Source organism: Ursus maritimus, unplaced genomic scaffold (assembly GCF_017311325.1).
Source record: "Ursus maritimus isolate PB19 unplaced genomic scaffold, ASM1731132v1 scaffold_16, whole genome shotgun sequence".
In the NCBI taxonomy this organism is placed as follows: domain Eukaryota; kingdom Metazoa; phylum Chordata; class Mammalia; order Carnivora; family Ursidae; genus Ursus; species Ursus maritimus.
The window spans coordinates 9810968-9829118 of NW_024424008.1; the positions used below are offsets into that span (position 1 = coordinate 9810968).

The following is an 18151-nucleotide window of genomic DNA, read 5'->3' on the forward strand; positions in this document are numbered from 1 at the left end:
TGCGTGTGAGCTGTTAGCAGCCAAAGCTCAGCTGCTAGAGGGCAGGCCATCAACCGTGTCTACTACAGTCTACCACTCAAACCACTCAGATTCATTCACTTATCACAAGAAGTTCACTCCATTCAGACCTAGGATTTCCAGGATTCTGTTTAGTCACAATTTGGGGGGAAATTTCTAGGAGAAGGATTAGTAGGACTAGCTATGGCCCCTGCCACTGCAGCCAGCCCCATGGCTGCGAGCGATGCTCACCCTCTCTCTCCTCTACCACCCATTCTAGATTCCCTTCTCCTTTCCCTTCACATTCAATCACCTCAGTTGGTCTAGACGGCTTCCCTTCTAGCATGACCGAGACCCTTATCCCTGACAACTCCGAGCCCTGGTCATCAGGCTATGATTGCTCTCATTGCCCATTTACAGTTAAAGTTGGTCATGGAAGAAACAAGAAATGCTCCTGTGCCTGAGTGCCAACCTCCCAGCCCCCACTACGTAGGAGCAGTCTTGTTCCCTCCTGAAGATCAGGGTCAATTACCCTTGCAAGTATGGTAACTCCTTTTTTGATTGCTAGTATACTTGCACAGTGGGCTTAAAATGGCCAGGCAGCTGTCGTAGCTTTAAATTTAGTGAGACTTACTGTGTCTCCTGTGGAATCAGTACCATTTAATCCACAGAAGCTAAATTGTAGGGACTAGAAAGACAGATTCCCCACAGTGGGTCACTGTGGGTGACAGTGAGTGGAGACACTCTACCATCCACCCACTGGCTCTTGGCAGGAAGCATCACTTTTTAATGGGTATCCAAGCTGAAAATGGATCTTTCCCTTTGGACGGGAACATGGACTCCATTAACACTCCCTGATTGGAGCAGCTAGTGGTTTTCTTATGCAATTATTTCAAGCCTCCCACCTGCTTTCAACCATACTGCTGACACACAAGTACTTGCTAATGAATGAGTGACACTAATGCCAAAAATATAAGAACTTAGTAGGAAAATCATTGAACATCGAATTAAACGCAAACTTCTTGGCCCCCACAACTCTCTTTGTTTCTCTCTGTCCTATCACCTTATATTATTCTCTGCATGTGACTCCCCACTAGATTATGGATATCTTGAGGACAACAACTGTGTCTGGTTCATTTCCGTCTCTGGCATCTAGTAAAATTTTTTTCTGAATGATTGGATGATTGTATTCATCACATTGATGATTGATGAAAATTGTGAAAACTACAATTATTCTATAGCACCAGAGGGAAGCATTCTTGATCCAGTATTTGAGGACCAGGTTTTAGCTGTTTGCTCAACTGAATGAAGCCAAGTTAGACTGTTGAAGTTCATTTAAAAATATTTATTGTGTTTCTCCTCTATGCTAGGCATTGTCATTAGTGTCCAGGGATCTGAACTAGTTGTGTCTAAGGATCAAGGGTCCCCAGAATGCCCTGGGTCCTGGGAACGTGCCATTCTGGTGATGGCTGCTTTGACATCCTTGTTCCCCAGCGTGTAGGTGAGAGGGGTGAGGACAGGGGTGAGGATAGCATAGACCATGTTGCCCATGACGTGGAAGTCGAGGGACAGGTCAGCCCTGTAGGCCACATAGGCGATGGCAATGGATGAGTAGTAGGTACCAACCACCAGGAGGTGGGAGCTGCAGGTGCAGAAGGCTCTTGAGCGTCCTTCTCGGGAGCTGATGTGAAGCACTGAGGCCAGGATGTGGGCATAGGAGAGAAGCACCAGGAGAAAGGGCAGGAAGGATACCACCATGGTGATGCAGAAGCCCAGGAGTGTCTGGGGCTTGATGTCAGAGCAGGAGGCCTGGACCACTGCCAAGTGGTCACAGAAGCAGTGATAGATGTGAGCAGTGTTGTCAAAAGCCAAGTGGGAAGTCTGCACCACTGCGGGGATGGGCAGGAGGAAGGCAGTGAGCCAGGCACAGGTTGCTAGGGTGACATTGGTGTGCCTGGTCGTGAGGACAGGGTAGCGCAGGGGGCGGCAGATAGCCACATAGTGGTCATAGGCCATGACCACCAGGATGAAGGCTTCTGAGCAGGAGAAGCTGTGGAAGAGGTACGTCTGCAGGAAGCAGGCGGGGAAGCTGAGGAATCGGTCCCCAAGCCAGAGAAGGGACAGGATCTTGGGGACGGTGGTCATGGTGAAGAGGATGTCCAGGGCTGAGAGACTGATCAGGAAGATGTACATGGGCTTGTGGAGGCTGGACTCTGCCACCACAGCCACCAGGATCGGGGCATTTCCCAGCAGGATGAGCAGGTAGATTAAGAGGAGAATCAAGAAGGCAGGGAAGAAGAAGGATATGCAGAGATGGGATGCCCACCAGGTAGAAGACGGGTCAGTAGTCCTCTGATCCAATCCAGATGGCTTCCATCATGGGTCAGGGCTGGATGTCCACAGACAGACATCAGCACATCTCTGGAAACCAGGACAGTCAGGGAAACATTAACTAGAACATTCATTTTTTTTCTTTTCAACTGTGGATCTCCATCCCACAAGTTTCTTCATGTCTCGGATTTCACTGCACAATTAAGAAGCCCAGGATGGTGAGGTGTCTAATGAGCAACGCTTGAAGGAGCTGGTCCTGTCCGGTGGGGAAGAGAGGTGGACACAAACACATGAAGGGCTGACAAAACCCCACATATGGAATAAGTCTTCTAATTAGCACTATCCCATAAGGCACAAAACTGACTTGAATATTAGTTAATTCCATGTAACTAGAGGTATGCAAGGCTGGGGTCTTTTTCGTTGAAATGCTACAGAGAAGTTTTAATATTAGGGTAGGTGGTAGATCACAAAATCTTTATGCAGTCTTCTAACCCTAGATCCATTGGTTCTTAAAAAAAAAAAAAAAGGAACATAAATGAACCAAATCAATCAGATTGTGGAATTCAGTGGGCAAACTTACTCCATCTGAGAGGAAAGTGTTGAGAAGCATCCATTTCAGTTCAAATATCAATTAAGAATCAAGCAGCTTCTTTGTTAGCTCAGTAGCTCTTTCATGCATATCTCGTGGGGTAGCCTAGGTCCTGCCACCATGGGTGAAGGAACATTCTGGATATGGAAATGTTGATGGGTCCCTCACCAGACTTTGCCCACTGTTAGCACTAGAATCTTGAGTCCAGTCATTTGCACAAGCCCCTCTGGTCCGGAATCTCTGCATGGCAGGTCCTGGATGGAGTTCTTTCACCTGAACCTCGGAAAGATAACAGGATCACTGGTTGAGGGTGACGAAGCTGAAACCTGCAGTGAAAACTCTACCTACTTTGCGGTAAAGTTCCCTTGGTTCTACCCTCCTACCTCTGAACCTAAGGTTGTCAGTGGCTTCTGATACAGGCTTCCAGCTCATGAGTTCTACAGGACCAGTGGGAACCCTGCTTTGGGGACCCCGAGAGAACCATTTCTGTACATCTCTGAATTCGATTCCTCTTCTGCACCCCATTCCTTCTTGTCTCACTCCATCTGGGCTGGGATGTTGTGTCTCTTGAATCTGCGTCCCTTGTCTGTATATTTCCATTCCCTTGAGGATTCCCTTTCTGGATCATCTTATTGTGGTGTCGAGAGGGAGAGCAGCTGCCTCCAAGAAACATTATAGACTGTTGCGTCCTTAACCCAAGAACAGCTTCCCTGTCTGTGGAGCTTCCCTCTGTCTGTCTCTGTCTAACCCAGGTGCCTGTGACCTCTCTTTGCATCCTGGCTCTTTGTCAGATCCAGGGAGCAACCAGAACTGATTTTCCCAGAACTGCCTGGTGTTAGTCCTGAAATTTCCGTGTCCTAGGAAATCGCTCTGTCCCCAGCAAACACGAATGTTGGTTACCCCAGAAAGGGAGAGGTACTGTGTACGACTTTGGCAGAAGGAGTCATTTTCTGAGTGGAATCCAGGTTGAAAATGAATTCTCCCTATTGGGAAAAAAACCCCTGGCCTCCAGGGACCTTCCATATGTCTTCCCCCTTCCTAGCTGCCGAAGCTTGGCAGGTGTTACTCATTAGCCATTTTACGCCCAGCACCCCGGAGCCTTCCTTTCTTGGCCCCAGTTCAGAGGGCACTGCAGAGAACTGGGAAGACTCAGAACCAGTGTGAGGAGAGCTCGCGGATCGCTCCGCAGGGAGTCACTCTGCTCCCCGGAGGCCGGGGCGGTTGAAGGTCACCACTCAACCCTGGCGGCCTGCCCGAGACCCGAGACCCGAAGGGAGACTCCGCAGCCCCTGGTACTGAGCTGCAGGAGGCTTCAGCTCGCCCTTGACCTTGACTCAGTGATCAGGGCCAGGGAATGCTGACATTCAGATCACTGCCTCTCTGTCCCAACCACCACGTGAGCATTGCTGCTTGGTTTTATAAGACCACCTCCAGCTTCTCTCTCTTCACAAAACCCTTCTCATGTCACAGAACGGGTAAGAGGGGAAATGGCCCTGCAGATAGGCCAGTCCCCGATCCTTTCTTCACAGACGAAGAATCGAAGAATCAGCGGTGCTGGGGAGCAGCCCTGGGTCAACAGCAGCTCGCTGCCAGACTTGGTCCTGGAAAGCAGGCCTCCGGGCTCTGGCCTTGGCCTCGGTTCACCAAGCCTGGACACCTGGAAAACCGGGAAGCTCTGCTTTCCACCTAGGGAAAAATCAGGCCAAAGGTTTTATTTTCCTCTCTCCGTTTCTTAGGCTGATGTCAGAGACAGCCATAAATTTCTATTTTCTTCTGAGGGTGTTTTCCAACAGTTTCAGATGGGCTGGTTACCAAACATGGCTCGAAAAATGCTCTTTTCAAGAAATGCCTTAAGGAAGAGATAGACTGGGCACAGCTGTGAGGAGAAGGTCACTGCAGCCAGGCCCCATGTCCTGAGCAGAAATGTTACGTGTCCCACGCCTGGTAAAAACCAGCTCCTCAGAAAGCCTCAACAAATATTTTTTAATAAATGAATTTATGACTGAAATGGTTCACCTGAGTGAAACTCAACTGTTTCCCCTAATGGACTCGTCGGAAGGTTTTCTATTTTCTTCTAGCACCGAAATTGATCCAAACCACAGTCCCTGAGAGTCGCTGTGAGTCTGGGCGGCCATGCCCTCCGCAGACTGGGCCCACATGAACGGCACGTGCCAGGTCCGCTGGGCAATCACGGAACATCAGAGCCAGAAGCCTCCTGAAACACCAGCAGAATGGTCCGAGCCCCATTTCTCCCCGTCTTTCAAATTTAAAAAGCCCAAAGAAGGGAGTGACTTGCTCAAGGTCACAGGGGTTGGTGGCTGAGCTGCGGCTAGAAGCCACATTTCTGGCTCCTCGTCCAGGCCCCCCAAGGGGCCACCTTGGGAGAGGCACCGAAGCTTCCCCGTCTGGAGGCCCAGATCATTCTGGGAGTTGTCATCCATGTTTCCCTCATTGACCTGTGGGTTCCTTGGGGCTGGAGATGGGCTCTGACTCCTCTCCTGGAAAACAAACACCTCAGTGGGACCCATCTTGCTTCTTGGTGTTTCCACAGACAGACGCTGGAGCATGGCTGTCCCCACAACCTCAGGGAATCCTCTCCCTGATGGAGACCTTCTGGTCCTGCTCCCTTATTGTTGCTGATAGCAAGGGAGAGGCCCAGAGAGGGGCTATGACCCGGCTAAAATCACACAGCAAATTAGCCCCAGAACCAGCCTGCCTGGGATGCTATAAATTGGGACAGAAAGATTTTAGCCTATTCTCTTCTCTTAGAGCCCTTCTCAGAGTGGGGTGAGAGTCTCTATCTGCCTACCCCCCCAAAGCTTGCCCTCCCAGAACCTTGTCCTTCCTTGGTCTCTGACCAGCTCTGGGCACTGCCTTCATACCCAAGGCCTCTGGAAGGCTCCGTTCACCTGCAACCCAGGCCACTTCAGGTCCCCGTTCCCCCCCCCTCCCAGGCCAGCTCTGCCTCAGTGGAGAAAATGAGATTGGGGCTGAGCCTGGTCCCATGAAACCTCCAAGCCCCGCCCATCACTAGCCATCTGGGACTCTTCCCATTCTACCGAGGCCGTGCGTAATGTTTTCTGGGGACTCCCAAGTGGCTGATTAACAGCTACCTCTGGGCTTTGCTGATATGGGACAAGTGTAACAGTCCTCCCTGGGGCTCCAACCTCTGTGGTCTGTGGATGTTTTCCCAGCTCTTGAACAACAACTGGGTGACAGACGAGGAGACTGGGGCTCGGAGGTGGGAGGAATTGCCCATCACATGGCAAGCCAAGGGCCAGAGCAGATCTGAGGCCTCACATTTTCTCAGGCTAGCCCCTGAGCCAAGCAACCACACGCAGAAGGAAAAGTTTATGGAAATTCTCTATGTAAATACGAAGTCCATCCTGTGCTATGGGCCAGGGGATGGGGTAGGGGCTTTGAGTGTTTTGAAGCTAGAGGAACAAGTGTGACGGAGCAGGGAGCCACTCAGTTTCCCAGATCTTCACTCTCTCACACTTGCCTGCCCTCTCTTGCTCACTCTTGCTCTCTGTTAGACACCTTATAACTCAGCCCAAACCTCCTCCAGGAAGCCCTCTGTGATTTCATCTTCCTCTAACCCCCACCCCTCCCCCCCAGTGCTCTTGCTCTCCTCTGGACTAACCAGCCCTGGCTGCCTATGTTGCTTATTTTTAAAATTACGAGAACTGAGGCTCACTATTCATTCCCGATTGAATGAAGCTGGCTGTGTGCCGGCTGCCCGATCACAGTGAGTCGACATAGTCTAGTGGGGATAGCCAGTGACAGCACTGACCGGCAATTATATCCAGTGTGACGTGTACGACTATAGAGTCGAAGGGCTCAGAGGAGGGAACAAAGCGGGCTTGCATCATGGAAGACGGCTTTTGGGTTGGTTGTGAATTATAAGCAGATGAGGAGAACCCTCCCGGCCAAGAAGGCAGGGGCAAAGTCAGGAAGAGCTGAAAAAGCAGGAGGGTGTGTTCAAGGGGCAGAGAGAGGAGTATTTGGGATGCAGAACAGAGGGAGAGACTGGGAGTCTCAAAAAGGAAAGCTACAGAGGTTGACAGGGGCCAGAGAGAGAAGGGGCTCGAATTCCAGACCGAGAGACAAGAGCTCAGCACGAGACATGGGAGAGTCGGGGCCAGCCTTCAGGCAGGGGACTAACAGTCAGCTGCCTGTTCCAAAGTGATCACCCCCACCGCCACGTGGAGAGCAGATTTTCATGGGAGAGGCTAGAGGCAGGGAGGCCAGCGGGGAGCGGGGGAGCGAGAAGAGGAATAGGGAGAAGTAACAGTATTCCCGATGACCGAAGCCGCTGCCTTTCCTGAGTTCTTACTCGTGCTAATGATGTGCCCAGGTGGTCACCCGCTTCATCTCAGTTCATCTGAGCGGTGGTTTCATTACCCTTGCTGTCACTAAGCCTGCTTTGGTCCCTCTTCCGGGCCCGCAGGGAGTCAGTCACTCTTAGAATTCTATCCATCTCCAAGGCCCACGCCTTTCACTACCCAGGATCAGAGGAGTCTTCAAGGGGCAGACTGGCCCACATGTGATAACTGCTTATGGAAGGGTCCAAGCATCCCGGCTTGGGCGACAAGGCAGACAGCAGTGGTGTTGACGGAGACGGAGGGCGCGGCGGTGGGCAACGCAGGTGGGAAGACGTTTTCAGAGGAAGATAAGGAGTTCCGTTTTGGACATGTTGCATCTGAGGAGCCAGTGGGACATCCAAGTGCAGCCCAATATCTGGATGTCCAGCAGATATTTGAGGGTTTAAGTTTGGAATCCAGGAGAGAAAGCTGAGTTGCAAAGACTTGGGGTGGAGGTGGGGGGGGAGACTTTGTTTTTACGGAGCTAGGGAGAGCGTGTGGAGTGAGAAGGACAGAACCTTGGAGGAAACCGGCACGAGATGGGGGCAGAACAAGAAAGGTCTGCAAACGATGCTGAGGAAAAAAATGCCCAGACAGAGTGTAACCACGATGATTTTACAGAGGAGCTCCGGGAGGGGACCAAAGGTTGGGAAGTGGGGAGTGTCTGGGGCCCAGAGAGGAAGAGGCCACTGGTGATGCTGGGGTGAACTGGTCCAGAGGAGCAGCGGGTGTGGGAGGCTGAGGGCTGCGTAAGTGGAGAAAGGGGTAGACAGCATTTTCAAGATGCTTAGCTGTGAAGAGAAGTGTGTGGTTGGAGGGCAATGAGGGGTCAGGGAAGATTTTGTTATATTTTTAAACTGGAGATGTTTGAGCAGATTTCCCAGCATTTGTTGGTGGAAATAAGCCAGTAGAGAGGGATGGGAGGAAGGATGGTCGACAGAAAAGAAGAGGAGCTTCTGAGTCCGGAGTCTAGACTCGTGGTGAGTCCGGTGGGGGAGGGGGGTAGAAAAGGAGGGGTGAAAGAGCAGGTTTGTGGATTCAGTGGTGCAAGTGGGGGGTGGGGTGGGCAAGTCTCCTTTCAGGCCAGAATGGTGGGCGAATTCCGTGATCGGAGGTTGTGGGGAGCTTGTTCTCTCCACCTGGTGGGACCCGGAGCCTGTGTAGCGGGGCGGGCTCAGATCTCGGGGCCAGACGGATTGAATTCGAGCCTGGCAGTTAGCTCCCTGAGACCGAGTTCCGTCTTCTGTACCATGGGGGTTTGTTCAGTGAGTGAGTAGCTCTTGAGTGCAAGCTCTGTGCTCGTGCCGTGCATGCTGAGAAGAGGCGAAGGGCACGAGCTGGTGTCATAAGCACTTTCCACCCAGATTGCCCAAGCCCTGTCCCTCTCTCCTACGGGGCCACAGGGAGGCCCATAACGCTCACGGGCCAGGCCTCTCCCTCCTTAGAAGGTGGGGACGTCCAGATACGTCTCCAGGAGGAGCCCGTGCATCTCAAGAACGTTTCTGAGCTCAGAAGGGAAAACAACCGGGCCCCGCTGAAGTTCCCACCCTCGCAGAGGCCAGCAGCCGCCACTCTGCCCTGGAAAGTCGGTGACGCTCTGTCGCCCTGTCTCGCCCCTACCGCTCCTCACCCTCACCAGTGCGATGCTCCAGCAGACTCGAGAGGCTGGAAAAGGAAAGTGCCAAGGAGGAAAGGGAAAGTTATAAATACATTCAGGGACAGCCTACGCTGCCTTCCCAGCTGTGGGCAGGAGGCCACGGAGAGTCCAGAATCAGGGCCCAGGGTTAGGGCCTCCAGCCTTCGCATCACTGTCACCGTCCTTCCCGCCACCAGGAGGCAGTGATGCATCAGCTTTGGGGGCCAGATGCGTGCGGGTTCAAATCCTAGCTCCTCCACTTACCAGTTCCACTTGGGCAAAGGATGTCCCTTCTCCCTGCCCCTGTCTCCCCTGAGTGAATGCGGGCAATGGCACCAGCAACAGTGGCTGGCGTGAAGGTTTAGTGAGATAATGTAGGTGCGAGCATTCTGCAAAATGTGAAGGGCTGTGAAGTTTTCTATCGCTGTCACCACCTCAGCCACAGAGAGGCCACCCCTGGGATGTCTTCTCCTCTGAAGTTTTTCACCCTGGAAGGCTGGAGGCAGAGGAACTGGCCGATGGAAAGTTCCCTGAGGGTATGGCCAGCCTGTTCAACTCTCACTGACCAAGGTCACGTAGAGAACCAGGATATCACCCTGACTTTGTCTGTTTTCTTCCTGGAAGAGTCAGGAAACACTTGGGGGGGGGGGAGTTGGCAGTGGTCCTTGCAGGGTGAGTGCTAATCTTGTGACAAAGGGAGGAAGTGCGTTTGGCCAGGGGAACACTGTGCATGTACTGGTACCAAGACATGAGTGTGTGTGGTATGCTCTGGGCGGAGGACCAGGGCAGGTAGGGAGGCCGGTAAGGTAGGTCATAGGTATGTGACAACAAACATCAATTTTTAGCTAAAAAAAAATAAACTTTGCTCTGAAGAGCAGGGCTGGGGTGCCACGAAATTGGGGTTTGGAAAGATGACTCTGGGAGAACGGAGGAGATGAATTCGAACAGGGAAACTGGAGTCACAGAAGAATAAGGGGACTGCAAGAGTCTGGGAGAATGAGGAATGGACCCTGAGCTAAGGGGGACAGGGAGGAGGAGACAGGAATGTGAAGGACAGAGAGCTGCCATGGGCTGTGGGGAGGGAGGGGCGTCAGGGATGGACCTGACTCCAGGGAGACTGGAGGAACCTAGGAGGGGCAGGTCTCCAGGCCATCGATGAGCTCTTGCTGAGCCAGAGGTGCCTGGGGGAAGCCCCCAGGAACAGGTGGACATCAGGAGGGAGCCTGGGCTGGAGCAGAATCTAGGAACCACCTGCTGGGGCTCAAGCCCTTTCTGTTGTGGGAGGGAAACCTGAGATTAGAGGAGGAAAATGACACACCCAAGGTCATTCAGATGGTGATCAGTAGAACAGGCCCGGACCCGGTCAAAAGTGCTTAGCTCCTTCCTCAACTCTCTTCGAGCCCGTGGTTTAGGGACTGGTGGACAGATGACTGAGTCCTCAAACTAACCCTCTGAGATAGTTAAGTGCCGTGAGTCTGGGCACAAGTTCTGGAGCCAGACCATTTAGGGTAAATCCTGGTTCTGCCTCTTAAAGCTGTGTGACCTTGGGCAGGTGTCCTCACATCTCTGTGCCTCAGCTTCCTCATCTGTAAACTAGGGGTGCTAATGGGTAGTTGGGAACATTAATTGGGTCCGTGCAAGTCAAGTACTTAGAACAGTGTTTGGTATGTGATTCATGGATATCATTCATATTTACTGTATCAATATTACAGTTGACGAAACCGAGGCTTAGAAGAATGAAGTGGATGGGGCGCCTGGGTGGCGCAGTCAGTTAAGCCACTGACTCTTGGTTTTGGTTCAGGTCATGACCTCAGGGTCATGATATCAAGCCCCATGTCAGGCTCTGTGCTTAGAGCACAGTCTGCTCGGGACTCTCTGTCCTTCTCCCTCTGCCCCTCCCCCCTGCTCTCTCTCTCTTTCTAATATAAATAAATAAATCTTTAAAAAATGAAAGCAGAAGAATGAAGTGGCTGTCCAATGCCGCACAGCCGATTGTTGGCAGAGCTCAGGCCTGAGGGACTCCAAAGACTGGATCCGTTTGCTTACGCTGAACTGCCTTCCCTGTGCCTATCTCTGGAAGACGGTTGATGTTTTCAACTCAAGAGACAGGAGTCCGCAACCTAAGGACCCGTAGGAAGGGATTCTGTGGGCCCGGGCTCAGATTTGCTGGAAAGCTCCACCCCTGCCCTTGCTAGAGACCAGGTCTGCTCCACTTGGGACATCTCAGGCCTGCTCTCTCTGTTCCCCCAGGAAGACACATCTGTGTTTCACCCAGAGGACAAAACAGGGCAGGCCTTTAAATAAGGACGGAGCCCCTTTGATAGTGAGAGTGTTTGAGGCATGAGTGCCGGAGCAGTGGGAGCGAGCGAAGCTAGGAAGGGTGTGTGCGGAGTGGGGGGCGGGGGGTGTGCTCGGCTGGAACGTGAGGAGAGGACCAAGCAAAATGCAAACGGGCAGCGCTCCAGGTCAATGGCATTGCTGGGACCAGTCAGCCCGTTCAAGCCTCTCCTGAGGGAGTTAGAGCAGAGCGCAGCCGGGGCCCTGACGCCAGACGGAACGCTCTTGGCCCCAGCAACCCTCCCCGGAGCACCCGCGGAGGGCCGGCCGGCTGGGATCCGCTGCCTGTGCGCTCGGCTTCCTGCCTTCCCCATCTGCACGCTCGCAGGCCCATCAGGGAGGAAGTGACTCATCTTCCTAGATGAAGCGTGCGGCGTGCTTCCCCAGCAGCTGTCATAAACTCTGCCCGAGTCCCAGAAATGATGCTCAGGGAGTACCGGGCCCTCGGGTTTGTGTGGCTCGCGCGTGCCGTGCTGCGCATGCGCTCTTAGGAGCGGTTGCCTCAAGATCATAAAACCCTGGTCGTGTTGATGGAGCACCCACCCGCCCACCAAGCGCTGTGCGAACACGGCCGCTCTGAGCCCCGTCCTACAGATGAGAGCACAGAGGCATAAAGAATTCAGCAACACACGGCTGCGGAGTTTCCGTTGGGGAAGACGCAACAGTTGCGGGGTCGGGTGGTGCTGGCTGTACAAACACGTGAATGCGCTTAATGCCCCTCGATGGTGCGGTGGCTAAAAAGGTCAATTCTATGCTATGTCTATTTTACCACAATGCAAAAAAAAAAAAAACCCTTACAAACAAGCAGAGAAGTAACACAGTGACCAAGTGGAGAAGCCAGGAGTCACACGCAGCAGTCCCACCCCCAAGCCTTGTCCTTGACCATCCCCTGTTTTGTCTCATTTGCAAGTGGAGATACTGATTCGGGAACCAGAGGCACTTTCTCCCGAAGGCACTGGGGAGATCAGGACCCGACAGTTTTACGCAGGGCGGGGCAAGGGCAAATTGAAGGGTTGGAAATTTCCCTCAGGCGGGAAGGAAGACGGGCTGGAGGTGGGGAGGCGGCTGGGGCAGGGCCCAGGCAAGAGCCACGGGTGGTCTGGGCCAAGATGGGGACCGCAGGATGGGAAGAACCGGACAGCTTGAAAGACTAGTGGAGCAAATAGGCAAGTGTGGAAGGGAGGGAGAGGCAGGGACAGGCTGTGACTGCTCTCACTGGGCTCCCCCTGGCCTGTCCACTTCGGCCTCTTCTGACAGTGGGCCTCTGCCCCTTTCCCCTGACTGGAGGAGTCTGGGCGGAAAAGCCTGGGGCACAGACCTCCTCTCCGGCCCCCAGGGGGCAGTGTTGCAAAGTCTTCTGGGAGCTGGAGCCCTTGCTTCAAACTGCCTGCAGTCAGGGGCTGGTGCTGGCGCCCCTCCTCTCCTCTCCCAGCCTTTGCTGCACCCCTCCCCCATGTCCTCTCTCCCAGGAGCCAAATTATTAATAACCATAATCCCTCATGTCCCACACCCGACACTTTACAAAAGCAGTGGCCCATCCATTAGCTCAGATGGTTCTTCCCCAAAGACTGGGGTGAAGCAGAATGAGACCCTTCTTTTTATCCCCCCACCACCATTTTATAAGGAAACTGAGGACCAGGCAGGAAGTGGGATCTGACCAACGTCAGTGTGTTGGTGGCGGAGCCAGGGCTGGGAGCCACGGGCCAGCCAGCACCCAGTCTGGACCCTGTGAGAGGGCATAGCCCTGCAGCGCCCATAGAACCACAGCTGCTAACAAGGGCCGCCCAGCCAGCCTGCAGAGCCCCAGTTTTGCCCTTGAGCTCCCTCCCACCTCAGGGGCCTTCTCGGTGATTTACTCCCATGGGGTTGTCAGTCGGGTTCGACTGACCTGGCACATACCCACCCTGATTTACTTCCTCCTCATCCTCTGCCTGCAGAATTACAAGAGTCACCCTATTACCATCGTCAGCCTGTTAATAATGGCTCATGTCTGCTCAGCTCTTAGAACTTAGCAAGCGCTAATCCATCTATTAGCTCATTTCAGCCTTAGGACAGCCCCGAGAAGGTATTTCACAGACAAGCTCTGAAGATCAGAGAGGGCAAGTGACTAGCCTCGGGTCACCCAGCTAGGCCTTGGGAGAGATTACAATCTGGGAGAGGGAAGCTATGCACACACCAAGTTGAAGATCCGGGGAGATGGTTGGGGTTTATTGTGGCTTTGCCTGCAGGGGTCCTGTTATCTTGATTTTACAGGTGAGGAGATTGGGTCTCTGAGGTCTTCGGACTGGGTCAGGATTGACCTGTCTGCTGCCCATGCTCACGCTTTTTCTGGGGCCTGGGGCTACCATGTCCAGGCGGGGATGCAGGGTCCCTAGCATAGCATGCATTCTCTCCAGTCTGGAGGGAGAACCTAGTGGGGGGGAATGCCATTGGACCCAGCGGAAGGCTGCTGTTGGGGCAAAAGGGCTTCTCAAGGAGGAACCTTCAAGGAAGTGTAAGCTGTAGAGAGAGCACAGCGTGGGCTATGCAAGGCCGGGTGGGCTGGAGGAGCCAGTGGCTGTGCTGAGCCGAGGTGGGCCAGGCTGAGTGGCCGGCCGTGCACCCACCTGCCAGCAGACCTGTGCTTCTCCTCGCATGATTGGGACATTTTCTGTGTCTTGATCCAAGAGTTGTGCCAACAAAGAGGGGTAAGGTCCTGAACCCTTGGCAGGCTGGGGTCTGTTTCTCATCCACCAGAGAGAGAAACTGAAGCCTAAGGAGAGACTGTGACTTCCCTGTGGTGTCTCCAGGCCTCAGTCTCCCAGTCAGAAAAAGGGAAGGATTGAATTAAATGTGCTCCAGCTTCCTTCCTGCTCCGACCTTCTAGGTACCATGCGTCCGTCTTTGCTGTCCTTGGCTCAGATCCTGGCCCCCGCTGTATATTTGACTTGTAGCTCTGGGCAAGTCACAGGGACTCTCTGAGTGTCATGGTCCTCATGGGTGAAATAAGTATGACACAGCCCTCCTTGAGCAGATTAAATGAGCCATGCACGGGAGCATGTCTGTGTAGCTTGGGTTCTGACCCCAGGCAGCGTCTAGGGGTGGGGAAGGCTGAAACTCTGACTGAGGTCCTCACTTGTCTGCCCGGCCAAGGGTGCATTTATAGACGTCCGTTCCCTGGCTGCCAGGCTGAAGGGAAGTGGGAGCAAAGGTGCTGAGATGGCAGTTTGGAGCCTTTTTCAGGAAGGAGCCTCTGGCTACTCTTCCCCTTCCCACCCCTGCCTCCCCGTCTTCTGGGCATTCTCACAGTGACACTCATGACAGTCCCGAAGGTGGGTGGTTTGAGGTCATGATCTCCATTTAGCAGATGAGAAGACTGAGACCCAGAGAGGAGAAAGGACTTGCTGCAGATCCCGTGGCTAGTTAGTGACAGAGCTGCGACCAGAACTGAGGTCTCCAGTCTGGGGCTCAGCACTATGCCGTTATACCCAAATTCGATAGTTCTATAAAATGAGGAGTGTCCTATTTTTCAGGGTTTGCAAACCCCCTACGTGGGTTGATTTAAAGAAAGGAAGGGCCCGGGTTCTGCAAACAGCCCAAGGTTTTATGAACAGCATCGGGCTCGGCATGAGACAGAAGACTGTGTGCGCGTCATGGGGCCTCAAAAGCTCTGCCAGCCGTGCTGGGCTTTGCCAACAGCGTGGGACTCTAAAAAAGGCATCAAGTTTTGCAAACTGTGGGAATCCGCAGATGGTGTTGCAATCCACACACCGTGGGGTTCTGTAAAATGCACAGGGTTCAGCAAACACCGTGCGGGCAAGTGGTAAAGCTGGGGTGCAAGGCAGGTTGGTTGAACAAGCTGGGGCCACCCACGATGGGACGTCACTGCGGGATTAGCCCAAGAGCCACCCGAAGGCCTGTTAGTCTCATATCCAGAAGCTGCTGGGTAGCTGACCCTTGCTGCAATTCCATAGTTGAGCTCAGGAATATTCTCGGCCTGGGCTATGGCAGCCTGGGGAGGCCGAGGTGATAAACGAAGAGCGCTCGTGTCTGAGGTTATTGTGTGTTCCAGGCCTTGTGGGGCGTTGCGCACTGTTTCACTCAGAGATGGACGCGATGACCTTAGCCAGCCAAGCTGGGCCCGGCATGTCCCCAGACCGATCCATGTATACAAGTTTTTCAGCCTCTGAAGCCAAGATGGAGGCAACTGAGTTTCCAGGAAGCCCAAAGGAACCTTCTCTCTCTTAACCATGCACCTGCAATTTGGAGTCTGAAGGTGGAAGCTCCGCCGGTCTCTGCCAAGACTTGCACTACTGACTTCAGTCGGAAGGATTTAGAGAAATAGAACCAATTTGTTTTTTTCAAGCAGGAGCGGGCCCTGGCCTTTGTATCAATCGGAACCAACTATTGACCTTTCCTAGTATGGTGGTCGTGCATTCACATTTCTGGTTTCTCAGAGACAATCAGGCGATGAGTATCTATTGAGGGCCGCTATGTGCCAGGCTGTGCACTGATTCTTTCCAAGACTCCCCGCGTGCCACCAGCTCCCTCAGATAGCCCCCGGGAGCCAAGTGGGGTTGATGTATGTTTCTCTTATCACTGCATCCTGAAAGTTGGATTCCAAATCCACATCCCCATTTCATGCAAGGACCCTATTCTTGGAATTGCATCAGGTTCACTTCTGTATCTTGGATTTGGGGAAACCCAGAGGCCTTCCTCAGAAAATGCAGCCTGGGTGGGTGGAGGAAAAAGCCTGGTTCTAGCATCAGAGGTTCAAGGCATGGCCCCACCACCCACTAGCTGGGTGATCTCTGGGCAGTTATCGAGACTCGATGCGTCATCTGTAAAATGGGGGGATAAATACCTGGTCTACGGAGTTGGTAGACCCAGTGGGGCCTCACTCTCACGTGTAAGAGTGCTGAGCAAGCTGGCCAAGGCAAACCGGTATGGTTCCTCTTGCTGTCCTGTTCTGAGCCCTGCCTCTGTGGCTCCCTTCTCTGAGCTCCCGGCCTTCAGGCTTGGCTTTTTTCTTGCTTGCTGAACTTGCATAGCAGCCCTGCAAGTGAGGGGCCAGCTGTCCCTTCTTTATGGATGAGGGAAATGATACTCAGAGTTGCAGAAACTTGTCTGAGACCACGTAGCTGGCTGAAATGAGTCCCAGGTCTGTGGGGCTCCAAGGCCTCTAGGCTCAGCCTTCAGTCCAGAAAACCCTTGAAATTTCAGATTTGCTCTTCCGCTCCCCAACCCCCTCCTCCAAGATGGAGCTCCACTTTATGGGGCTGCTACCATGAGTCCCTCAAGGCAGGCTGGCCATTGTGAATCCTGGCGAATGGACTTATTCCTTTCTCTGGATCCTCAGAGCTCAGAGAGGAGATGGGGGTTTAGTGAGAGGGGGTGAGATCTTGAGGGGGCCAGGGATTCTGGGCAGGGGGACACTGGGGGAACAGGGGCTCTCTATGGGGCTCATGGAGGGTGACGAAATTTCTGTGATGGGGGACCAGAGCTTGGTGGGGGACAGATTGAGAATGGGAGTGCAAGAGGAGACGGGAGAATTGGGACTGAATGAGACCAGGGCTTGGGGACCTTCAACATTCCCTGTGACCGCCACCTCTCTACTGCTAACAGAGGAAGAGAAAATAGCCAGGGGAATGCTGAGGCAAGAGGATGTGAAGGAACAGGCTGAGGGGAGGTGACACAGCAGCCTCCTCCCAGCAGCGGGGCTGGATAGAAAGAAACCCAGCCTCCTGCACCACTCTGGCCCTGGGCTGTCCCAGCCAAAGATCAGAGGAATTCAGAGACACAGACAGACAGAAGGACAAGTAACAGGCACTTAAGAGAGTGGAGTCAAGTTTTCCGGGAATTCCTAACCCATCTCAGAAGAGGTGGCTGCTGTCCAGTGTGGCGTGGCCCGAGCAGCACCGGTCAAGGACCCGGAGGCTCCACACTAGTGCCTCCCTTCCGTGGCTCGCGGCTGCTGTCTCCAGGGACCCCTGATAAGGCCTCACTCCCTCTCCTGCTCGGCCCCACTCTTGACATTGAAACAGGGGCTGGAACTCACTGCACCCCCAAAATCATGGGACCCAGGATAGGTAAGTTTGGGATGAAATTAAGGAAGGGGCATTGGGAGGGAGTCTGGGGGCCACATTCCCAGTGTGGAGGGTGAGGTGGCTCTAGAGCCAAAATGGGTGTACGGGGTGTGGTGGGGTCGGGAGCACGCAGTTCCTGGTGCAGAGCCAGCCTTAAGGCCAGACCTAGAGAAAGTGTGTTGGGTGAATGAGTGAATGACTGAAGGGGTGGGAAGGGACGCTGTTTACTCAGCTGGAGGCAGGGAACCCAGCCTACCTTCCCTGATGAGATAGAGACGCTGAGAGGAGCATGGAAATTCGGGCCACTCGAGCCCGTCGCCGAGCCCTGTTTCCCTCTCTGAGCAGGCAGAAAGAAAGACAGACAAAGCAGAGAAAGGTACAGATGAAAGTGGAGTCGGAGACAGAGCACGTGGAGAGATACGCAGTCAGACAAAGGCCGGGGCAGAGGAGAAGACAGAGGCCAACAGGTGTCTGCAGGAATGTGCAGGGACAGCGCAGGACGTCCGCCCCAGAGAGGCGGCTGCAGACGCAACAGGGAGAAACGAAGAGAAGCAGACAGACACAGACAGGAGAGAGGCAGACGTGCCACAAAGAATCTGAAAGCTCAGCACAGAAGAGAAAGGGATTCAGAGAGAGACTTGCAGAGCCCAGCCCGGAGTGTGCCACGCGCCACGTGGAGAGGGCGGCGGTTCTGGGAACGGAGCACCCCGCTGCGCATTTCTAGGGCAGAGGAGGGAGGTGGAGGAAACAAAGGGTCTTCAGACAGGGTGCCCTGCGGTGATCACCGCTGGCCTCCTTCCAGCTGTCTGTCCTCCGCTGGCTGTGCTAGCCT

At 53.7% G+C, this 18151-nt stretch overlaps 1 protein-coding gene and 1 pseudogene across 1 annotated transcript in view; one reads left to right on the forward strand and one right to left on the reverse strand.

Moving 5' to 3' along the window:
* Positions 1-1413: 1413 nt before the first annotated feature.
* On the reverse strand, positions 1414-2374 carry LOC103678123 (annotated as a pseudogene).
* A 14640-nt stretch (positions 2375-17014) lies between these two features.
* SLCO2B1 (solute carrier organic anion transporter family member 2B1) overlaps positions 17015-18151 on the forward strand; it is a 45853-nt gene continuing 44716 nt past the window's right edge. Inside the window, exon 1 of the mRNA XM_008707354.2 lies at positions 17015-17322. Coding sequence (XP_008705576.2) covers positions 17307-17322 — 16 coding nt within the window. The 5' untranslated portion in view covers positions 17015-17306. The remainder of the gene's footprint in view (positions 17323-18151) is intronic.